Raw genomic sequence first — 19,144 nt, forward strand, 5'->3', positions numbered from 1 at the left:
GGAAACTCAAATTTTGGACTCCTAATAACCAGGCAATGAAATTTACTGTAAACAAAAGCAAAGCTGCTAAATTTAATAGGCTTTTTATTCACCCTAGTCACAAATGGAGGTAGGAAGGAGAGGGGGGGAAAATGCAGAGGAAGGTAAGGAAAGCTAAGTGAGAAAGTCGGTATTTTCAATTCTGGTACTTACCACATCTATGAGTAGAGCTTTTTGGGGGGGTTTTAAGTTTGCTAGCAACTTACAGTTTTTATTTTGAAATAGTTCAAGAAATTGGAAAGTAATTTATTTGACATCTATAATACATTTTTATATACAATAAAGGAACCAGTGTCATTCCTGTACCACTGAGTTCTGATACCCAAGAATTTTATGACCGTTGAAATCTAATTTCCCACAAAGAACCCCAAAGTCCTTTATGTTGTTTGAGTTGTCTTAGAACAACATAGAAGCTTGGGTTTGAGTATTTGGATTTGTTTTATTTATTCTTCAGCATGGGAAGGACTTTGAAGCTATTCAGAACAACATTGCACTGAAATACAAGAAGAAAGGCAAACCAGCAAGCATGGTGAAGAATAAGGAACAGGTCCGCCATTTCTACTACCGCACCTGGCACAAGATCTCAAAGTACATTGACTTTGATAACGGTTAGTATGTGCTGAAACGGGCTTAGTGTTGAGCTCACAGTCTCATGAGGGCTGGAGTCCTGTGTTTTAGTGCCATTGTGGAGGGTAGGAATGGTGGAGATGAGAAAATAAATACCGAATAGGATTTTGGTGAACATGTCTTATTAGTATGGCCATACCGAGGTTTGTATTTTTGGAAAAGTGCTTCTCAAAAACTGGTATTTGTATCACTGCTTTTATATCCTTTCACCACACCATGATAAATGCTGATCTTCCTATTAATTCTGGGGAAAAGCCAGGTTCGGGGAAATGTTTTCCTATTCTCAGGAACACACCTTTGAGGGCAGCGAAATGTTAGTCAGGCCTGACTTCATCAAACAGATTGACTGCAGTGTTACTCTGCGCTTCTTGGGGGAAGGCAGAAACAAATAAATAGTCTGATAGAGGTGTAAATGGTGAAGTATTTGCTGATACTTTAAATAAACCTGAAATTGTATCATTGGTTCAGTAACAACATTCCTAGGATTCCCTTCTTCCCATTCTTTTCCCTCCTTTCCCAGCTTGTTGAATGAGAAGGAAATCAGGAGATCATATGAACTTCTAGTGGTGTTTTGTAACAAAATAATAGTAATATATGATCATTGATAATTGATTCAAATGCGTACTATTCAGTAACAGGCAGTGAGAATTCAAGTCAGTTTGCAGGTAGCCTAATCTGAATAGCAAGTTAAAGAAATCTATTTCAGAGTGAACAGGTTTTACTAAGACCCAGTTCTTTTGACTTTTTGAAGGTAAGAAGAATGTCAGTTCTCCCATTAGCTGCTTGATCAAGTAAAGGTCTCGAGGGCTTTCCTATCCTTTTGATGCTATATTCTAAGTTGCATAAATCGTTGCATGTTTCATGGTGGTTGAATTGTTTAGTCTCTTAAACAATTCTCTCTAACATCAGCAAAAGTTTGGATAATAAATTCATCTATATCATTTGTGGCCAGAGCCTCTCAAGTTAAAAATAAGTCATGAACGAGAAATGGATATGACTAGAAAAAACCTAAGGGAATGTAAGATAGTGTGCAATATAGTCTCTTTAGGGAATTGTTTTGTCTGTTCCTCAGATTAGGTTATCTAGAGGAGGACTTACCTATCCAAAACACCTGTCATTAAGATGTATTTTTGAGTTCCTTTTCCAAAACAAGACAGCATTTTAAGATGAAACAAGTAATTAGTTTTTTATTTAAAAATAAATGTTACAGCAAACACATGGAAGAACAAAAAAAAAAAAGTGTCATGGAGGAACTTAATCTGTTTTCTGAATAATGTAAAGTTCTGTATCTGTAACTGTAAGGTCTGAAATCTCACTCACTGGAGGAATTTCAGAATTAGTGCAGTAGTTTGATTGGCTTTAGTATTGGTGGGAATATGTGTGCCTGGATTTTGAGATTAAATGAGTCTGCAAGTCAAAGAGAACTGAATTCTTCATGAGCAGTCAAGAATAAGTATTTTCATCTGACTTGTAAACCAAAAGATGGTCTTTCCATGCTGTCATAAGTATTTAGATCTATTAGCAATAATAATATCCATATCATGTGTATTGATGAGAAAGGAGGAAAAAAAACAAGGGTAAAGTTGAATAAAATGTGTGCGATTCTTCACATAAAAATTCAGAATCAAGAATTTGCTTTATATCTCTAAGTTGCATTTGTGTGTGTCTTCTGGAAAATTCAGACCTACTTCTTAATTTTCATATAAGAAACAGTTCTATATGCATTTTCTTGCAGGCATCTGGATATTTATGTTAGAGACTGTAAATAGTTACATCATACTAGAGTTAGCTTTATTATGAATTAGATTTATTTTACATACTGAACTGTTGCATAATTGTTTAAATTCTGTGGAAGTTGCTTTGTTGTTGTTTTTTTTTTTTTTCTGTAATCTAAAAAATATTGCCTTTCCCAGATACTTAGGTCACCAAAAGGAAATAGGTGAACCTGTCTCATTATAGTCTTTGTTGAAAGAGTCTTACCTTCCATGAGGTGTTTGTCTCATCGTTGAAAATACAAATCCATCTCATTCAGTGTTGAATGAGGATCTGCAGTGTTGCTGTGTATCTGCAGTCTGTGTCTCACTTACCCCTGTTCTGCTTTTCAGTGTTTTCTCAAGGGCTGAAAAAATCCTCCCTGGAGCTTTATGGCTTAATCTGCTATGGGGAACTAAGGAAAAAGATTGGGGGATGTGAGTATGAATGACTTAAAATTATTTTTACATGGTAGAATCAGAAGTGTCTACTCCTGACGCTGGCGATGTCTGGTACAGTTTCAATTTTGAGTTATTCAGAATTTCTGTTCATTGTATTCTCTTGCAGTAATCTGTGGTGTCGTTTTTTCATTAAATGTATTTTTATTGTTAAAGACTACCTTAGTCTGTTGCATTAGTCCCCTTTTTATTTGACATATCTTTAGCTTTTGCTGTCTGTGAAATGGAGTGCATGTAATACCCACAGATCACAGGTAAATGTATGTGCAGCTTAGATTATCTGTTTCAGTATTCTTGAAAACTAAGCAATTAAATGTGTAAATAATATCATTTGCACCCACAATTATTTCTGCCTACGCAATCAAAATCTGTGATGGTGCTTTTCTCTAAGTCATTCTCTAAGTCTTTACTTACTGAACCCTGAAGATGAAAAAGCATTACAAATCATAATCTGAAATAATAACTTTACTGGCTAGCCAAGATACATTCTGATCTTGTCAGTCCTGGAGGCCGGTTTTGTCTGTAAGGATGAGGGTAGATGGGTATATGCCACCCCAATGCTCCCCCATTTTCTGGGAGCTGATCAGTTGCATTAGCAAGAGTTTGGGCTTAGTGCCATCTTCATAGTGTCACAGAATGGTTAGAGTTTTTCACCCTCATGGTGAAAAATTTCTTCCTTCTATGTAATGGAAATCTCCCCTCTTACAATTTAAAACCATTCCCCCTCATCCTGTCGCTCCCCTCCCTGATCCAGAGTCCCTCCCCAGCTTTCCTGGAGCCCCTTGAGGGACTGGAAGGGGCTCTAAAGTCTCCCCGGCGCCTTCTCTTCTCCGGGCTGAACCCCCCCAACTCTCTCAGCCTGTCCTCACAGCAGAGGGGCTCCAGCCCTCCCAGCATCTCCATGGCCTCCTCTGGCCCCGCTCCAACAGGTCCGTGTCCTCCTGATGTTGGTGGCCCCAGAGCTGGAGGAGCAGTGGGGGTGTCTCCCCAGAGCAGAGCAGAGGGGCAGAATCCCCCCCCTCGCCCTGCTGGCCACGCTGCTGGGGATGCAGCCCAGGGTGCAGTTCACATGGTCTTTATGGCTTCCAGAATAGAGAGCTCTAATGTGGCAGGTTTGGAGAAGGAGCAGAGGAACGTGCACTGGATGCACTGGTCCATGCAAGTGTACCTTCTTATCTGTGTATTTTTTCTTTCATTTGTCCGCAGACTTTTTGTAGAGTCAGTGTTATGTCATGGTGCATCTTCTACATGTTTTGACTAATTTGTGAGACATGGGAAATCTTCAAAATACTTTCACTTCTTTGTAAAGTCATACTAGTTACAAAGTGAAAAAGACAAGAAAAATGTAATGGCTGGGTGTGTATAATTTCTAATAGAATCATGCCATTTTGGCAGATATTTTTTCTATATTATTTCCTCACCTGGTATTTTCACTGTAAAGTGTCATGAGGGAGATTGTTGTGGATGTTTATACTGACTTTATTCTGTTTGTTCAAACATCTCCAGTGTGTTAATTCATCTTGGAGAAGGAATTTTGAACCGTTCTATGACAAAGAAGGCGCAGAGGCAAGACAGATTGCGTTGTCAGTAGAAATCAGTATTAGTGTTTCTTCCCTATACCCACGCCTTATCTTAAAAGCATCAACAAACTCTCTTTGCTATGACTGGGAATAAGGTTTCATACAGTCACTATGGCAATGCACGCACACTCAGTGCTTCTGTCTTTTTATAACTTTGGTACTTGGTTACAGATTTTACCTGCTCTCAGTTGGAAAATTCTAGTCTACAAGACCAAATGGGCTTAAGTCATGAGCCTCTGCTCCCAGTTTGAGAGGTCTGCTCTGCAGCTGGTGAAAATAGTTTCTTTTTCTTTTTCTTTTTCCCTTGGCTTTTTTTTCCCCCCTCTTCTGGTATTCACCCAGTCCCATCTTCCCAGAAATTGATACAACTTATGTAGAGCTATTGAGACAGGAAAGAGTGTCAGGAATACTCTCAGCATTGCTGGAGGGAGGTTAATTGTTCAATAAATAGATCTGGGCCCTAACTATCATGGGGAATATAAATCAAGCTACTGTAATGTCCATTTAAAAATGGGCTATATAATGCAGTGTGGGCTACGTGTGTATTTTATTATTTTTATTTCCTTTTTTTTATTGCGTTCGGTGCTGAGACGGCTTGATGGTCTTTCATTATGCCATGCTGCCTTAGCAACTGAGATTGAGCAGAAAGATGAGGAAGCTTTTCTTTTTAATACCACAGTGTCAGATTAACACCCAGCAACCCAAGATGACTGTAGCACCTAAACTAGGGTCACTTAATCCATGGGTAAAATGTAATTTTTGTGGCAAGGATTGTGTGAAGCTTCCACATTATGAAACTTTTCAGAAAGGGTATGTTATAGCTCATTTATGCACATCAATTCAATGTAAGAATAAAATGGAACAGCTTTGAAAACCAAACAGGACACAAAACCAGGTCATGACTATATCACTTTAAATCCTAATTCACTGTGTTATCCCGTTTCATGTAAAGGTATGGATGACAAGAATGCAGCCAAACTCAATGAGCTCATTCAAGCCGGGTAAGTAAGAACTTATTCCTGAAACTCTTCAAACTGGGTTGTTCAGCAGCTTGATTGTTGAATTGGTCATCCAGAGTCTAGGGGGCATTCCTTACTTTTTTACAGCTGCACTTTGACATTTTCCATTCTTAATTTGGTCTGTATGGGTTTTTTTCTCTCTTTTTCCATGAAGCTATTAATTGTTATTAGTAAGAAAGGATGGGTGAAGAGTGAGAAGGTAATGAAATGAGAATCCTTTACAGAAATAAGGGCATTGTAACCATGTTTGTCTATAGGGAATATAGTTCATCTCCAAACAGTTCTGCCAACAGTGCTCACAAGTCCTGATGTTTGGAGCTGACACGGCACTTCCAGTGCACCGTAGAGCTCAGCCCTCCAGTCGCTTCAGCTTCTGCTTGACTTGAAGAAGGAGTATTCTCTTTCACCTCAAGAAGGAATTCTGGGATTTGGGAGTTCAGTCTTGGCAATGTCCTTTTAGAATACAGGAGGGGTTAGAAGTTGCTATACTATTAGAAATGAGGGAATACCTGATGCATTTGTATGTAAAATTTTCTGAGCTGGTCCTGCTTTTAGAATTTGTGTATTTGTGTTTTTTCCCCTCATGTCCTGAGTATCTCCAGAGTTCAGGGTGTAGGCAGTCACTTTGGTCTCTGTGTCTTTCTAATACTGTGTCATCCAAATAGAGTAAACAGTAATAAATGAGACTGGTGGTTTCTAGCAAGCCGTAGCTTCAGTCTAGCACTTTGAATGCATAAGATGAACATTCTTAGACAGTTCAGAAATTGCATAGGCTCTTGTATGGGCTTCCTTTCTACCAGATGGAGGACGCATCTTTGCGTTCCTCTTTGTCCTGCATCTCTTACCCCATGTGGTAGGTAAATCTTATCAGTCAAAGAGGAGCAAACTGTAGGGGAAACAATGTCCTCATTTTCATCTTCATTACCACTTGGATGTCTAAACCATCTGAATCAATTCCCTGCATGTGCAGGGCAGCCTCATATTTGACACGAGGAAACACATTGCATATATCCCATTAGATAAAACTGTCCATCTTACTCAGTGCTGTTCCAATTCTCTGATCCCCCTCTCTATTTGTAAGCCGTTCTTTTTTTCAGTTCCTAAAAAGTTTCAGGTGTGACACTTCTGCTTTTCCTCTGAGTGCAATGCGCTTTGTAAGGCTTGCACTGTGTTGAAAGTCTTGAGTGAAAGCAAATCAAAAGTAATTAAAAATGGGGAATGTGAGCATGCGTTGTTCTGATGATCTCCTGACCTAGGTAAACATTAGCCTCATTTAATTGGTAAGAAAGGTCAAGAGAAGCTAAGATTGTGAGGAGTGACCTGGCAGTTTATTTGCAGGACAGCTGTAGACTCTGGAGTTATTCATTATAATTCAGTGCTTATTTTGCTTATGTTAGACATCATCTCTGACTTTCTGTAATAATTCCGTGGTGTATGGAAAAAAGAATGACCCTTTGAGGTGCTTATGAGAAAACCATATTTAAAATCTTCCTAGCTTATAACCCAGGTTACAGATACTAAATAGTGCCTGAAAGCTTAGTCAACTGGCTCTTTCAAGTAATAGCAAAATTAGTGTGTGAGGTGTCCCTGTTTGGTCATTGAAGTTAAGGCCATTCACTTCTCTACATCTCTGTCCCTGTCTTCAGAATTTCAGTAACATGTAAAATCAGGCTAATCAATAGCTTTTGGTACAGTTGTAATTGGATGAGTCAGGGATCTTTTAGAGAATAGATCAAAGTTTAGATATTTATAAACGCAAGAGGAAGATAAGAATTGTTCTGTCAGCTTTTGTAGCTCGTCAGAGGGGTTTCGCGTACTCCTGTCAGCACTGGCCCAAACGAGCTGCTGAAAGGAGTTTTCAGAGTCACTGAGGAGGACAACTATGAAACAAAGCTCCCTTAGAAATTATAGGGGATCTGAATCACTTTCTGTCCAGTCCTTTGTTCATCTTTTTGTTACAGCAACAATATGTTATTGGGTTGTGTGATAGGATATGTAACAGGAAACAAATACACAGCAGTATATCAGAACTGCTTAGAAACCCATGGTTATAAACTTAAACCAAGGGGGTATTGTTTTGTTTAACTTTTAGGAGTGAGATGTTTTTATTTAACTTAAGTTTTGTTACCGTCTTTACATTTAATAAAAAACTGCATTTGAGGAAGTTAAATATTTTCTGGATATCTTTGTAAATATGTGGGGTTTGTGGATGAGGTTTAAAAACAAAACCCAAAACAAAACCCCAAAACACAACAAACACATAATTAAAGAAAGAACTTAAATACGCAACAGTTAAAGCACATTACTACTCGGTGTCTGTTAGCATATGTGGTTTTGCCCCCCAACCTGAGGCTCTTAATATCACAAGTAAGAACCTGTTACCAGATACTGATTGCTCTGTCTGGGTCAGTTCCTGGGTGTGCATTGTGTGCAGTGGGAGTGATCCTGCATTGCTTGCCATTTCCTTGTAAAAGCTGTTTGACATGCTAAGGGGGAATTTGTAATTCCCTAAAAACCACGATAATAAATGAGCTGAACAAGATCGTATACAAAGCCAATCTTTTTAAGTAGGCAGAATATGCTCTTGGTGTCAAGTTATACTAGTATTTCTTAATACACATCCAGTGGAATAACTTTTTTTAAGATTTATCATTTTCTGCATTTGAAAAAATCCAGGATCTGGGTAAGAGAAGAAAAGGAAGTACATATTTTTAAGATAAGACTAGTTCTGTTGCAGGCTGTCTCTTTTTTACTGTACTTTTCTTTTAAATTAGTAGAACTATTCTCCTTACAGCCTCCCGGCTGTGGATTTCAATTAGGAAACTACAATCTCTAAATACATCTAATTTTATATCAGTTGAAAGAATAACTTACTATGAGAATCTCCCTAGATTGCTTGAAACCCATCATACTTTATGGAAAAGGAAATTACGGGAATTATTCCTGACTCTCCAAGCAGAACACCTAAATCTAGAGGGCTGGGACACTACTTCTAAAATGTATTTTAGGGAACAATGACAATAAAAGCATTGAGTGCTGTAGTGCCAAGGCAGAAACTTCCACATGAAGCTTTTACTATTGCTTTGTCAAATTTTTGTGTGTTCTGTGTTCCTTCATTTACTGAACAGTGTACTTTGCTAACTTCTAAACCCTGCTATTCTCAATCGGTACTTGGGGAATACAGGAGTTCTTGCTCCTCTATCAGTTTTGCATTTGTTTTCTTTCCTCCAATATGATTTTTCTCATAAATTTTTATATATTTTTTTAAAGTATCTTTTCTGTAACATACTTAGGTTTTTCCACACTTCTTTTCTGGCTTTTAACCTAGGTTTTGGTGGGTTGTTTGGGTTTTTTCCCTCCCTCTGCCTTTAGCACAGGTACGAATGCAGCCAGGAGCTTGTGATGCTGCTCTGCTCCTTTGCGAGCTGCCCGGTGGCAGCAGAACATGAGCATCTGCAGCCCGAGGTGCAGGTGGCAGACAAAGCAGGAAGCCTGACTCAGTAATAAACGCTCTAGGGCCAACTAGTTAGGCTTTTTCTTTTTAAGAGAAACAGAAAATATGAAAAATGAACAGCACTGCTTTCATTTTCTCATTTTTGTTTTCTTCTTTTGCTTGATTAAATCAGCTCAGCTGGTCTAGGTGGATCAAATTGCCTTCAAGTCATGTGATGCAACAATGTCCACGAAGCTTGTCTGTTTTATATAGTGATATCAGTTAATCTAAGAAGAAATAATGTTTCTTCCCACAATCTCTCTTACACCCTTACAGTGTCAAAGTTGGAATACTACTGCTAATAATAATAATAATGATGCTATTCCTGACTCTTCACTTGCATGCAGCTACTTCCAGGGCACATCTGATAACAAGGTGTTGCATTAGGTAACATCAAGATGCAGGAGGAGAGTCTCAGCTCGCACAAGTAGTCAAAAGAATTTGCTGTCCTAAAGTAGTGTAAATTGCAATTTAGTAACCTGTTTCAAGGTGCATTGAATTACTACATTTCTTTTTCACTGGCTTTAGTGGATTTTGTAATGAGGCTATTATGAAACCATGTTTTCCCCTAGAACAGGAACGGACATCTAGGCATATCTTCATTAAGCAAGGAAATAATTACAGTGGTTCTGATTGCTGTAATGCTGTAATTAACTCCTTGCAAGAGCAAGGGAGACAGTAATTTTGGCATGTTCATGCAGCAGCAGCATTGTTTTGTGCACAACTGTTCAATCACAGTCCCAGACTTGGTGTTTTCTAGCGGTTGGATGTATTTGTGCATCCTGTCTTCTCAACATGAACTTTATAAAATTCCTTGCTGTGATTCCTTGCATTAGTGGTAGTAGAGTAAATGTAACTTTCATCGAATCTCTGTAGTTTAAAGGCAAAGCATTTTTGTCGTGAATCATGAGAATGTGTTACATAGTTTTACACTAAAGTAACGTGAATAGAGAATTCTAGGAGTTAAAGTGAAAGCTGAAGAATTTTAGTCCTCAGCTGTTTTTTCAGTTACTGTTCTTGGAGGAAATAATAATAAGCACTGGACAAGTAGTGTAATATTTATCTAGAGTTTTTTATTTACTGCAAATTCTCTTAGGTTCTGCCGGATCCATTAGGTTTGTACCAGGCACTTTTATACCAGGCAGTTGCTTCTGACTGCTGGCTGAGACCAAAGTTTGGGTTCATGAAGAAAAGTGGAGATTCTCCACCTAAAGATTCAGACCCAAGAGAGTAGTTGTGGAAACATTGACCAGCTGAATTTGAGAGCAGCAGAATTTGTAGCTGAGTTTTTCCTGGTTTTATACATTGCAGTCTCCATTAACTTGACATAAGTGGGTTTGGATTGATTCAGACTGATCTTGTCCTCAATCGTACTGAAACTTGGAAAAAAGAGGGTGCAACTGCATACGTGATTACATTTACTTTCAGGAGATTTATTTTCTAACAAATGCTGCTTTCTGATAAAATCGTATCTTCACTTTGATATAATGACAAAGAGCACTTTGATCCTCACGCATTAAGACTGAGGAGTCCATTGCAATGACCCAGCCTTTGACTTTTCGTCATTACCTTATCTCATTGACTAGGTGTCCACAAGTGTTACTATGTCCTCCTCTAAGAGTCTTTCCACTGGCAGAGACTAGCCATTGTATTTGATGGGACCCACAATCTTCAAACAATTCAATTTTCCAACAATTCCGGTTAGGGTGAGGTTGAAGGAGGAAAGGTAACAATGCTTCTGGTACAGCAGCTGCTGTTGTTGCAGGTGTGGGAATAGGAAGTACTATTTAAACCCAGGCAAGCAGCTCCTGGGTCTTTTTTATTTTTACTTAAGTAGCACTATTGCTAGTTTCGCTTGAGAGCCTTCTCCTTTTTTCATTAGTTACTCCGTCACTACTTCTGTGTCAGAGCTCATATTGTTAGAAAGAGCGAGGGCTAACATACTCACTCCAGCTTCTGGGAGCTCCGTGCTGATTGAGGAAACTTGCCCTCCCAGCCCTGGGATGTTCTGAATCTGTGGAAGTTCACAGCTGAGTAACTGAAACTTCTGAGCTGCTCACCTCATCAGCTCCATCTTCTCCGCTTCACTTCTGCTGCCCTCTTGCAAATTTCCCTCTTAGCAGTGTAGGCAAGAGATCTTTCTGCCTGATGTTGTCTTCCTTACAGCATTGGAAAAATACAGAACCTGCTGTAGGAATGAATGTTCTTTGTAATTTCTTTCATTTTACTGTCAAGGGCTTGTGTTCAATCCTGCTGCTCCTATGCCAGCTGATCCTTAGTGCTTGAAGTAATAGGTAGTAAATACTACCGTCAGTAGCAGTTGGTCTCAATGCCTGCCTTTTAAGTCTCTAAAAAGAAAACAGGGCTGAGGGAGTGAAGAAATCAAGTAATTTGATTCAAATTACTTGATCAAACAAATCAAACAAGAAATCAAACAAGAAATTTTGTTTCACTGTGTGAAAACAAAAATGGCCTCTTGCTTTTAAGGATCTTTATAGCTGTTAATGTGGTATTGAAGCTAAAAGCCAGTGAAATCATACTGTAAAAGTTCAGATTCCTGCACAAGCTGTTATACCTCATTTCTGCAACAAATTTAGTGTTGATATTCCGCAATGGAAGATAGTTTTTCTTCCCATAATTAAGAATTAGGAGTACAAAGAGTTGACTAAAGCAAAACCACTTGTCTTTTGTGAAGTTGTCTCTGAGGGTACTCTTCAACTGAAGTAACATAATTCTAGTCTGCTTTACAAAAGAGCAGTCCCTCTGTAAGTGGACAGCCCAGTGTTTCAGGAAAGTCTGGAAGAGGAGAGTGACAAGAGTAACATTTCTATAATGACAAGTAAGGTGATAGAAAAGATTGAGTGTTCTTATGAATCTGCACTGCAACCCCCTACATTTCTTTGTTTGTTCCTGTAGCCATGACGTGTCTGACTTTGTGTCCCCAATATGTGTGTATTCACAAACTTTTGTTAATGGTGCTTGTAAATACTTCTCTTTCAATGTATTCAGGGCTACGACTGTTCGTTACAAAGGCCGAAACCTTCGTATCAAAGCTCCAATGTGCAGGGCTTTGAAGAAACTCTGTGATCCAGATGGTAAGTAAGAGATGCTGGAATGTGAAAGGGTTTTAACAGATGGTCAGAAGAATATGAGAGAGTAGGCCTGTTTTGGTGTGTACGTTACTGGCAGGGGAATTTGTGCTAATGCACATCTGTGTTGGGCACGGATACGTCCCTATTATCTTACTTTTCCTGTTTGCTTGTTTAACCCCAATAACTTTAGGACCCATCTAGCTCTCTTAAGTCCTGGAGTACGTCACTAGCTAAATTGAAAAGGAAATAGCTACATCAGACAAGATCACTACTGCTTTTCCAGTTGTGCTTTCACTGTATGTGAACTGTAGTCTCTTGTGCCAGTGAATAAACAGTAGTATATGTTGTTTAGCGTTGAGCATTTTAGACTAAGTATCTTCTCCAGTTCAGCTATGTGTGATTTATTTATTTATTTATTTTTCTTCCCCCTCAATAAGTAGAATCAGTGCAGTTTGAAAGTCTGAAATCTTGTACTTGTTCAAAGTTTCCAGCCACACTGCTTCCTCAACTGGAAGCTCCAGTACCACTGCAGTGTCCAAGGAAAAAAAATAAACATAATGGAACAGGAGGTAATCTAAGGAAGCAGGCTCTGCTTGCGAAGCTGAGCTGCTTAAGTTGTCTGTAGGTGATGCTGATGTCTGTGATGCTTTTTTTCATGTACCTGAGTATATATTGTTTTGACTGAGTTGTCCTTGCTTTGACCCATGCCCTTTGTGCTTCATCTCCCTTCAGGCGTTAGTGATGAAGAGGACCAGAAGCCAGTACGTCTTCCACTCAAGGTCCCTGTGGAGTTGCAGCCACGAAATAATCATGCATGGGCTCGAGTACAGAGTCTTGCCCAGAATCCACGGCTTAGGTAACGAAGAACTGATTGTGATGCTCAGAATAGAGTAGGGAAATAAGAGCAACATTCAAGCATCTTCCTCTCCCTTCAGGGTTCTCTTTGCCAACGGGGCAGTTCATCTTTGATAATGCAGTTTGCCTAAATGTGCTTATTCTGAAGGCTTTGCCCAGCCAGAGTACATAATTGTTGTAAACACAATATATCAGACTTGAAAAGTAGATTACCATTGTTCATTCTGTCTTTCAATGTGAGTAATGATCTAAGCTATTAGAGTTGGAGATGACTGTACTGTGTGCTGCTTACACCCAGTTAGTTGTCAGAGCAGGGTGCAAGTAAAATGGAGATATGCAGCATGAGTTTGACCAAAATTTGTGTCAAATGTGTACTCTGAGACAGAGGCACAGGGGAGGGAAGTAAAACAGTAGTCAGGGGTGCCTGCCAGCAAAACTCTGAACGTGTCAGCTGCAACCCAGTGATACTAGCAGAAAGAAAGGTATTTGTAGTTTAATCTATGTGCAATATGTAGTTGGTGCTGCTGTTTCAGTATCAGCAATGGCTGTTCATCCTCGTACTTACATCTAGCCCACAACTCAGGGCAGAAAATGCAAGGCCTCTGTGATATTGATTGCTCTTTCAAATAGAGTACTTCAGTATAATGACCAAAGATGATGCACAGAGAAGAATGATGATTTTTAGTATTAGGTTTATTTTGTAAAATGCTTTGAGAGCAAAATGTAAATGTTTAGGGTTTTTTGGTGTGCCTTTTTTCTTTATTTCGTCATGTGGTAGTTCTGTGCCTCGCCTGCACTTTTGCACTTTAGCTAAATCTTGCCATCTTTTCCTATCATCATCTTCCATCTGAAGAAACTAGTATCTTGAGTCGTGGCAATCAGATTTGTCTGATAAGCTTTTAGATCTTTCTCAATTGTGAGTTACCTAGATTTTAAAGTTGTGGGTTAACATATATTCTTGGTTTTTCTTTTTTTTTTTTTTCCTTAGAGCTTGAGAGTTCTAGGTGTGTTCTCTGTGTTTGTATTGCAGAATGACAGTTTCTTCCCTTAATTCCAATTCTAGCATCCAGACTGTGATTTGAACTTCTGCTGACAATTTTTCTCTGTTCCCTTACTTTGTTTATCTTTCATACAGGATGATTGTGGAGTTGCATCGGAAGGTCTCCAGCCTCATTGAGTTCCTGAAGCAGAAGTGGGCTCTCCATGAAGTGCGTATTGTATCCTTTTTCCGCGTAGTCTGTTCTGTACGCTGTATTTGGGGAGCAGTTCCTTTCCTATTCTAAGTTCATTTTTGCATCGGAAATGTGATTCTATCTCAGCATCGCTAATGGAGCTTTTCTTGGGAAATCCCATAATATTCCACTCTTACCTCAACTATTCTGTACTATGATCCTCTGAAAAGCTAGTTAGTAAAAAGTGAAGCTGCCTGCCTTTATTTAATTTCCTTAAACAGTGAGCTTAGTCTGTTTTGTTAGAGATGGGTGGCCACCACAGAAGCCTGGTTAATAATTGACAGTTTTGTTTCTAGCTTCAGCAGAGAGATTAAGGACACATCTTTCCACTTGCTTTATGCAGTTTCACCAAATGAAGAATTAACAAGAATTAACCTTCTTGTCTAGGTGGCTGCTGCTGCCTGTTCTGTGTCTACCCGCCATCTGAACTATACAGCAGTGGAGATATCCCTGCCTCTGAGCTTTGATCTGTGCAGTAGAAGGATTTGTGAGTTAACAGCTGTTCTGTTCTCCTGTTGACTGGTTTGCTCTATCCTGTTCTTTGTTCTTTACTTCAGGCTTTTCTTTTTAATTAGTGAGCCTGGAAGAAGTAGCAGCATAGCACTTGAAACTTAGAAGGATGTCAAAACATGTAAGGTGGGGGTTACCACACAGAAAGGGGAGTCTGCTTTGCTATGCAGTGATGTTGGGGTTTTTTGCTTGGTTTTGTTGGGGTTTCTTAATTGGTTGGGGTTTTTTTATAATTACAGTGGTGTGGCAAGCAGAGAAAAGTAACTTTGTCTGGAACAGATATTTAGTTTGCGCTTGCAGCAGATCTTCTGTGTCATCCTTAGCACCACAAAAGGACTTAATTTCTGATCCTAGAGTCTTTGTGCTGAACAGAGAACATGTCCTTGATCAGCTACATTTTTTTTTTTTTTAAAAACTTGCAAAATAGGCTACTAAGTGCTTGTTTGGAAGACACAGTCATCTGTTATATTCCTTGACACATCTTTTTTAGCGTAAAACACTAGAAGAACGGCAGCTTCAAGACTCCAGAGACACAGAAACAAGAGGCAGCTTCTCAGAGGAGAAAGTGATGCTCCATCTCTTCCCAGGAGAGAACTGTACGCTCACTCCACTGCCTGGGGTAGCCAGGGTGGTCCACTCCAAGGCTTTCTGCACCGTGCATTGGCAGGAAACCGGCAAATGCAAACAGAACACGAAAGATGCTCACTTACTACCCCCTGCACAAATCCTGGGCATACAGAGTGGCCAGGGGACAGCTAGGGGACAGCTAAAATACACACGGGGAACAGAAGGTAAGGGTGTTGGGAAGGCAGAGAGCACTACAGAGTCGAGCAGAACTCCTCAGCCCACAGCTGAAGTTTCTGCCAGCACTGACGATGGTGCCCCAGAGACTGGCCTGGTGGAAGGAGCAGCTTCAAATCTTGGCATCACTAATCCTCTCCAAAAACTGCCTTCTGGACTTCAAGATCCAGGAGGGAATCAAGAAAAGCTGAGCTCAGTGGCCTTCTGTGTGGAGGGCAGGGAGGCCCTGGCTGGTGACCAAGCAGTTGTGCTACCGTTGTGCACCACAGCTTGTGCTTGCAGCAAGATTCCTGATGTGGAGGAGCTGTCTCTGCTTGATCCATTCCCACGGTACATGAAGTCCTGTCAGGACCTGATCGTCCCGGAGAAATGTTCTTGCACAGACAAGCTGCATGGGAAAGACTCTGTTCCAGCAGCTGGTGATGCTTCTCCTGTGGCTTTTCCAAGCGGGAGAAGCACAGAGATATCTGACTCCTATTCACAGCTACAGAGAGGTGGTGTGGCGTCACCTGGCAGTGGCCCATCCAGATCTGAATCTCAGGCTAGCCACAGCCAGGGCCAGCAGCTTGATGCTTGTACCAAGGATATAACAGATGCAGTAATGGAGGATTCTCAAGAGAAGCTAGGCTCCTCATTTCCACCTCAGGGACAATCTAGTACAAAGTCTCTCAAGGATGACCCAAGCCGGCTCTCTCAACAGGTTAGAGAAGAAGGATGGAGTCTACGAACTTCTGAGAGCCTTACGCTGGCTGAAGTCTACCTCATGATGGGCAAACCGAACAAGTTGCAGCTGGAATATGACTGGTTGGCTGTCTTGGAGCCAGAAACCCAGGATGCGAGGGAGCAAACATCTGAGTCAAGTGCTGTTCCTGCATGTACCACCTTTCACAAGCAGAGACTCCTGAATTGCCTTTTAAAACTCATCTCTACTGAAGTCAATCCCAAACCGGTAAGTACCTCTTGTTCATGCTTCAGATGCTAAACTCTTATTTGATCTGGGGAATAATTGCCCAGTCCTGTTCTCATAGCAAATCAATGACCAGCCTTGTCAAGATCTTGGAGGTTCCTGTGTTTAAAAAAAAAAAAAAAAACAAACCAAAAAACAAAAAACCAAACAAAAACAAAAAACAAAAAAAACCACCCAGAAACAACCCAGACACAGCCTGGCTTGCTGTTCCCTCAGCATACTGCATTTGCTTTTTACACTACCTTTTAGTTTCTGTTTCGCTGTGAGTCTCAGTGGTATTAGGGTGAACATTTAATCTCACTACTGAAAACAGTCATGAGGTGAGGTTAGGTACGAGCCTTCTGTTCTCTCTCAGGTTCATAGAACCATAGAACAGCCCAGGTTGGAAGGCACCTCGGAAGATCCTTCTGTGGGAGATGGAGCCTAGATGAGATTAACATTCCACATGAAAACTGCAATCCTTAATTTCCAATGTTTATGTAGTTCAAGTTGCACTAAGTGTAAGTGTGAAAAGAATGTATTTCTTTGGGATAGCATAGCCAACATAACTATGCATGCCACAGTGATTTTTGTAAAAGTTCCCAGAGTCTAGGGTAGTTATTTAATAGACCCAGAAAAATATCTTCTTCCTTAATACAGCGGGGAATTAACTTGCTTTCCTCCTTGTGCACTGTAACCGACGTTTACGATCTGTCCCTACGAGCAGCCGTTTCCACCTAGTGCAACCAATTGAAACTTAGTAAAACATCCTTTTAAAGACCAAAAGACACCGAATTCAATAGATTTGACTGAATTCCTGTGATGGAGATATGATGGGTTAAAGATACCATTTGCATTGTATTCCAGCATAGGATGCAAATGTATCACTGTTCCCGAACACACGTAGTTTTTTGATCTTTCTTTCTTGGTGAAGACTTATCCTGCCCCGAAGCTTCCCTCCCCCCTCCCCTGAAGCTCCCTTTGAGCCTCATTTTATAGACATAGAATGTAGAATTTTACAAGTTCTAAACCATTTTTGCTCAGATACAGCTCCAGATATAGACTTTGTTTAAACTGTAAAGGCTTTTGGTCTGATGTCTCACAGATCTGTGACAGTGTCTCCTCTTTTGGCATCTACTTTTGCTTCTGGTGCCACATGTGACAGCTAGGGGTGATGCAGTTAAATGATCACAAACTAGAAAGAAGGACATCTCCTTAGACTTGGGGAGATAGGGATAAAAGGTGGGGGGGTGGAGGAGGGGGAACCCAGCAGTTATTATTTGCAAGTGTTTTCCTGTTGTTCTAGCACTCTTAGTGTCTTAATCAAAGTAGCATAGTGCTCCTGAAAAATAGTGGAGCTCTTTCAGATACTTTTTTTTTTTAATTGGAATGTACAATACAGCATGAAACATAACCTTTTCTTCTATTTGTCAAATACCACTTTATACTTGCTGTGTTTCAGAAGAGGTACTGGTCTTGTGACAGTGAATGTCACGGGACTGATATATGTTCAAGAGGCAAGGACAGTATTTGCTGCCTAATTGAAAGTCCTGGAGACTTCTTGAAAGTTTTGTCTCTTAAATGCTCTGCATTTCGTCAAATAATAACAGGAACCATAATATTTTTGCCCTAAGGTGTTTTAACAGAGGAAGGGTTAATTGTCTAGATAGCTGTTACTTTCTCAGCATAATGTGTAAGGAAGGCGAAATGGCCAACTGTGCTCTGGTTCATTCCTTTAAATCAAGATTGTCAGCGTAAGACAAACTGTCGCAAAGTGCTTTGCAGTCAACTGTGGATGGTAGTTTTAAGCCTATGGTTGCACACACATCCTTAGAAAGGGAGCATTTTCTTGAAAAGCATTTAAACGACTTAATGAGATAACTGGATAGGCCTGGAAAAGTCATGTGCCTCTTGGTTATTGCTGTTTTACAGAATGAAATAGGAGAAGGGATGGGAAAACATTCAAAACTATTGGTCTCTACTTGTTCAGAATTAAGAGTAAAATATATTCGTCCACGTATACTTCCAACCAGAGGAGCCCTCTAGATTGTTAGAGTTAATGAAAATTAGTTTTGCATTGTATTAAAACCAACACTTTTTACGTTACAATGACAAATCTGTCTTTCCTGTTTTTCTTTTTTTTTGGTCTTTTTATCTGTTTCTCTGTTTATCTGTTTTATCTTCTGTTTTATTCTCTGTTTTATCTGTTTATCACACACAAGCACACTGTGTGAAGCTTGTTGAGTGTTAACCCAATTGTAACTTAAATTAATTACATTGAATCGATGACATTTAACACTGCTAAATGCATAGGAAGGGAATTTTAGCTGCCTACCACATACACACGCAGAGGTATTGGCTAGAGTGCTTAAAGATATTGTAGTATGTCAGATTTTATTTTTTTTTAAGCTTCCTAAGTAGGATGAGTTTAAGAGTTTATCAGTTGTAACAGTACACAATATTTGTTTAATGTGCGTGCATTTTTAGACACCTGAGGTGAGCTCTGTTGCCACATCCCCAATAAAGCCTGCTCAAGAGGAGCAGTCGCTGACTCCTCCAGGGAAGGTGATTGCCATCAGCACCAGGAGCCCGGGTTGTGCACGAAATCAATCTGCCATTCGCAACAACAAGCCTTTCTCTGCTGGTGCTGCTTCCAGCTCCTCAGGTGAGTATTCATAAAAATCCATGGCAAGAGATCACACTAGTACCTTGTACCATGATGAGTACGTATAACAGTGGG

At 39.9% G+C, this 19,144-nt stretch overlaps 1 protein-coding gene across 2 annotated transcripts in view; it reads left to right on the plus strand.

Annotated features, from left to right (window-relative positions):
• The window catches only part of CRAMP1 (cramped chromatin regulator homolog 1), a 49,858-nt gene that overhangs the window by 11,963 nt on the left and 18,751 nt on the right, over window positions 1-19,144 (plus strand). For both annotated transcript variants that reach the window (XM_074158513.1, XM_074158512.1), the window contains exons 4-11: window positions 494-647; window positions 2,772-2,855; window positions 5,409-5,457; window positions 11,978-12,063; window positions 12,793-12,916; window positions 14,051-14,132; window positions 15,148-16,407; window positions 18,892-19,069. In XM_074158513.1, coding sequence (XP_074014614.1) covers window positions 494-647; window positions 2,772-2,855; window positions 5,409-5,457; window positions 11,978-12,063; window positions 12,793-12,916; window positions 14,051-14,132; window positions 15,148-16,407; window positions 18,892-19,069 — 2,017 coding nt within the window. The remainder of the gene's footprint in view (window positions 1-493; window positions 648-2,771; window positions 2,856-5,408; window positions 5,458-11,977; window positions 12,064-12,792; window positions 12,917-14,050; window positions 14,133-15,147; window positions 16,408-18,891; window positions 19,070-19,144) is intronic.

This window comes from Numenius arquata, chromosome 14 (genome assembly GCF_964106895.1).
Source record: "Numenius arquata chromosome 14, bNumArq3.hap1.1, whole genome shotgun sequence".
NCBI lineage: Eukaryota > Metazoa > Chordata > Aves > Charadriiformes > Scolopacidae > Numenius > Numenius arquata.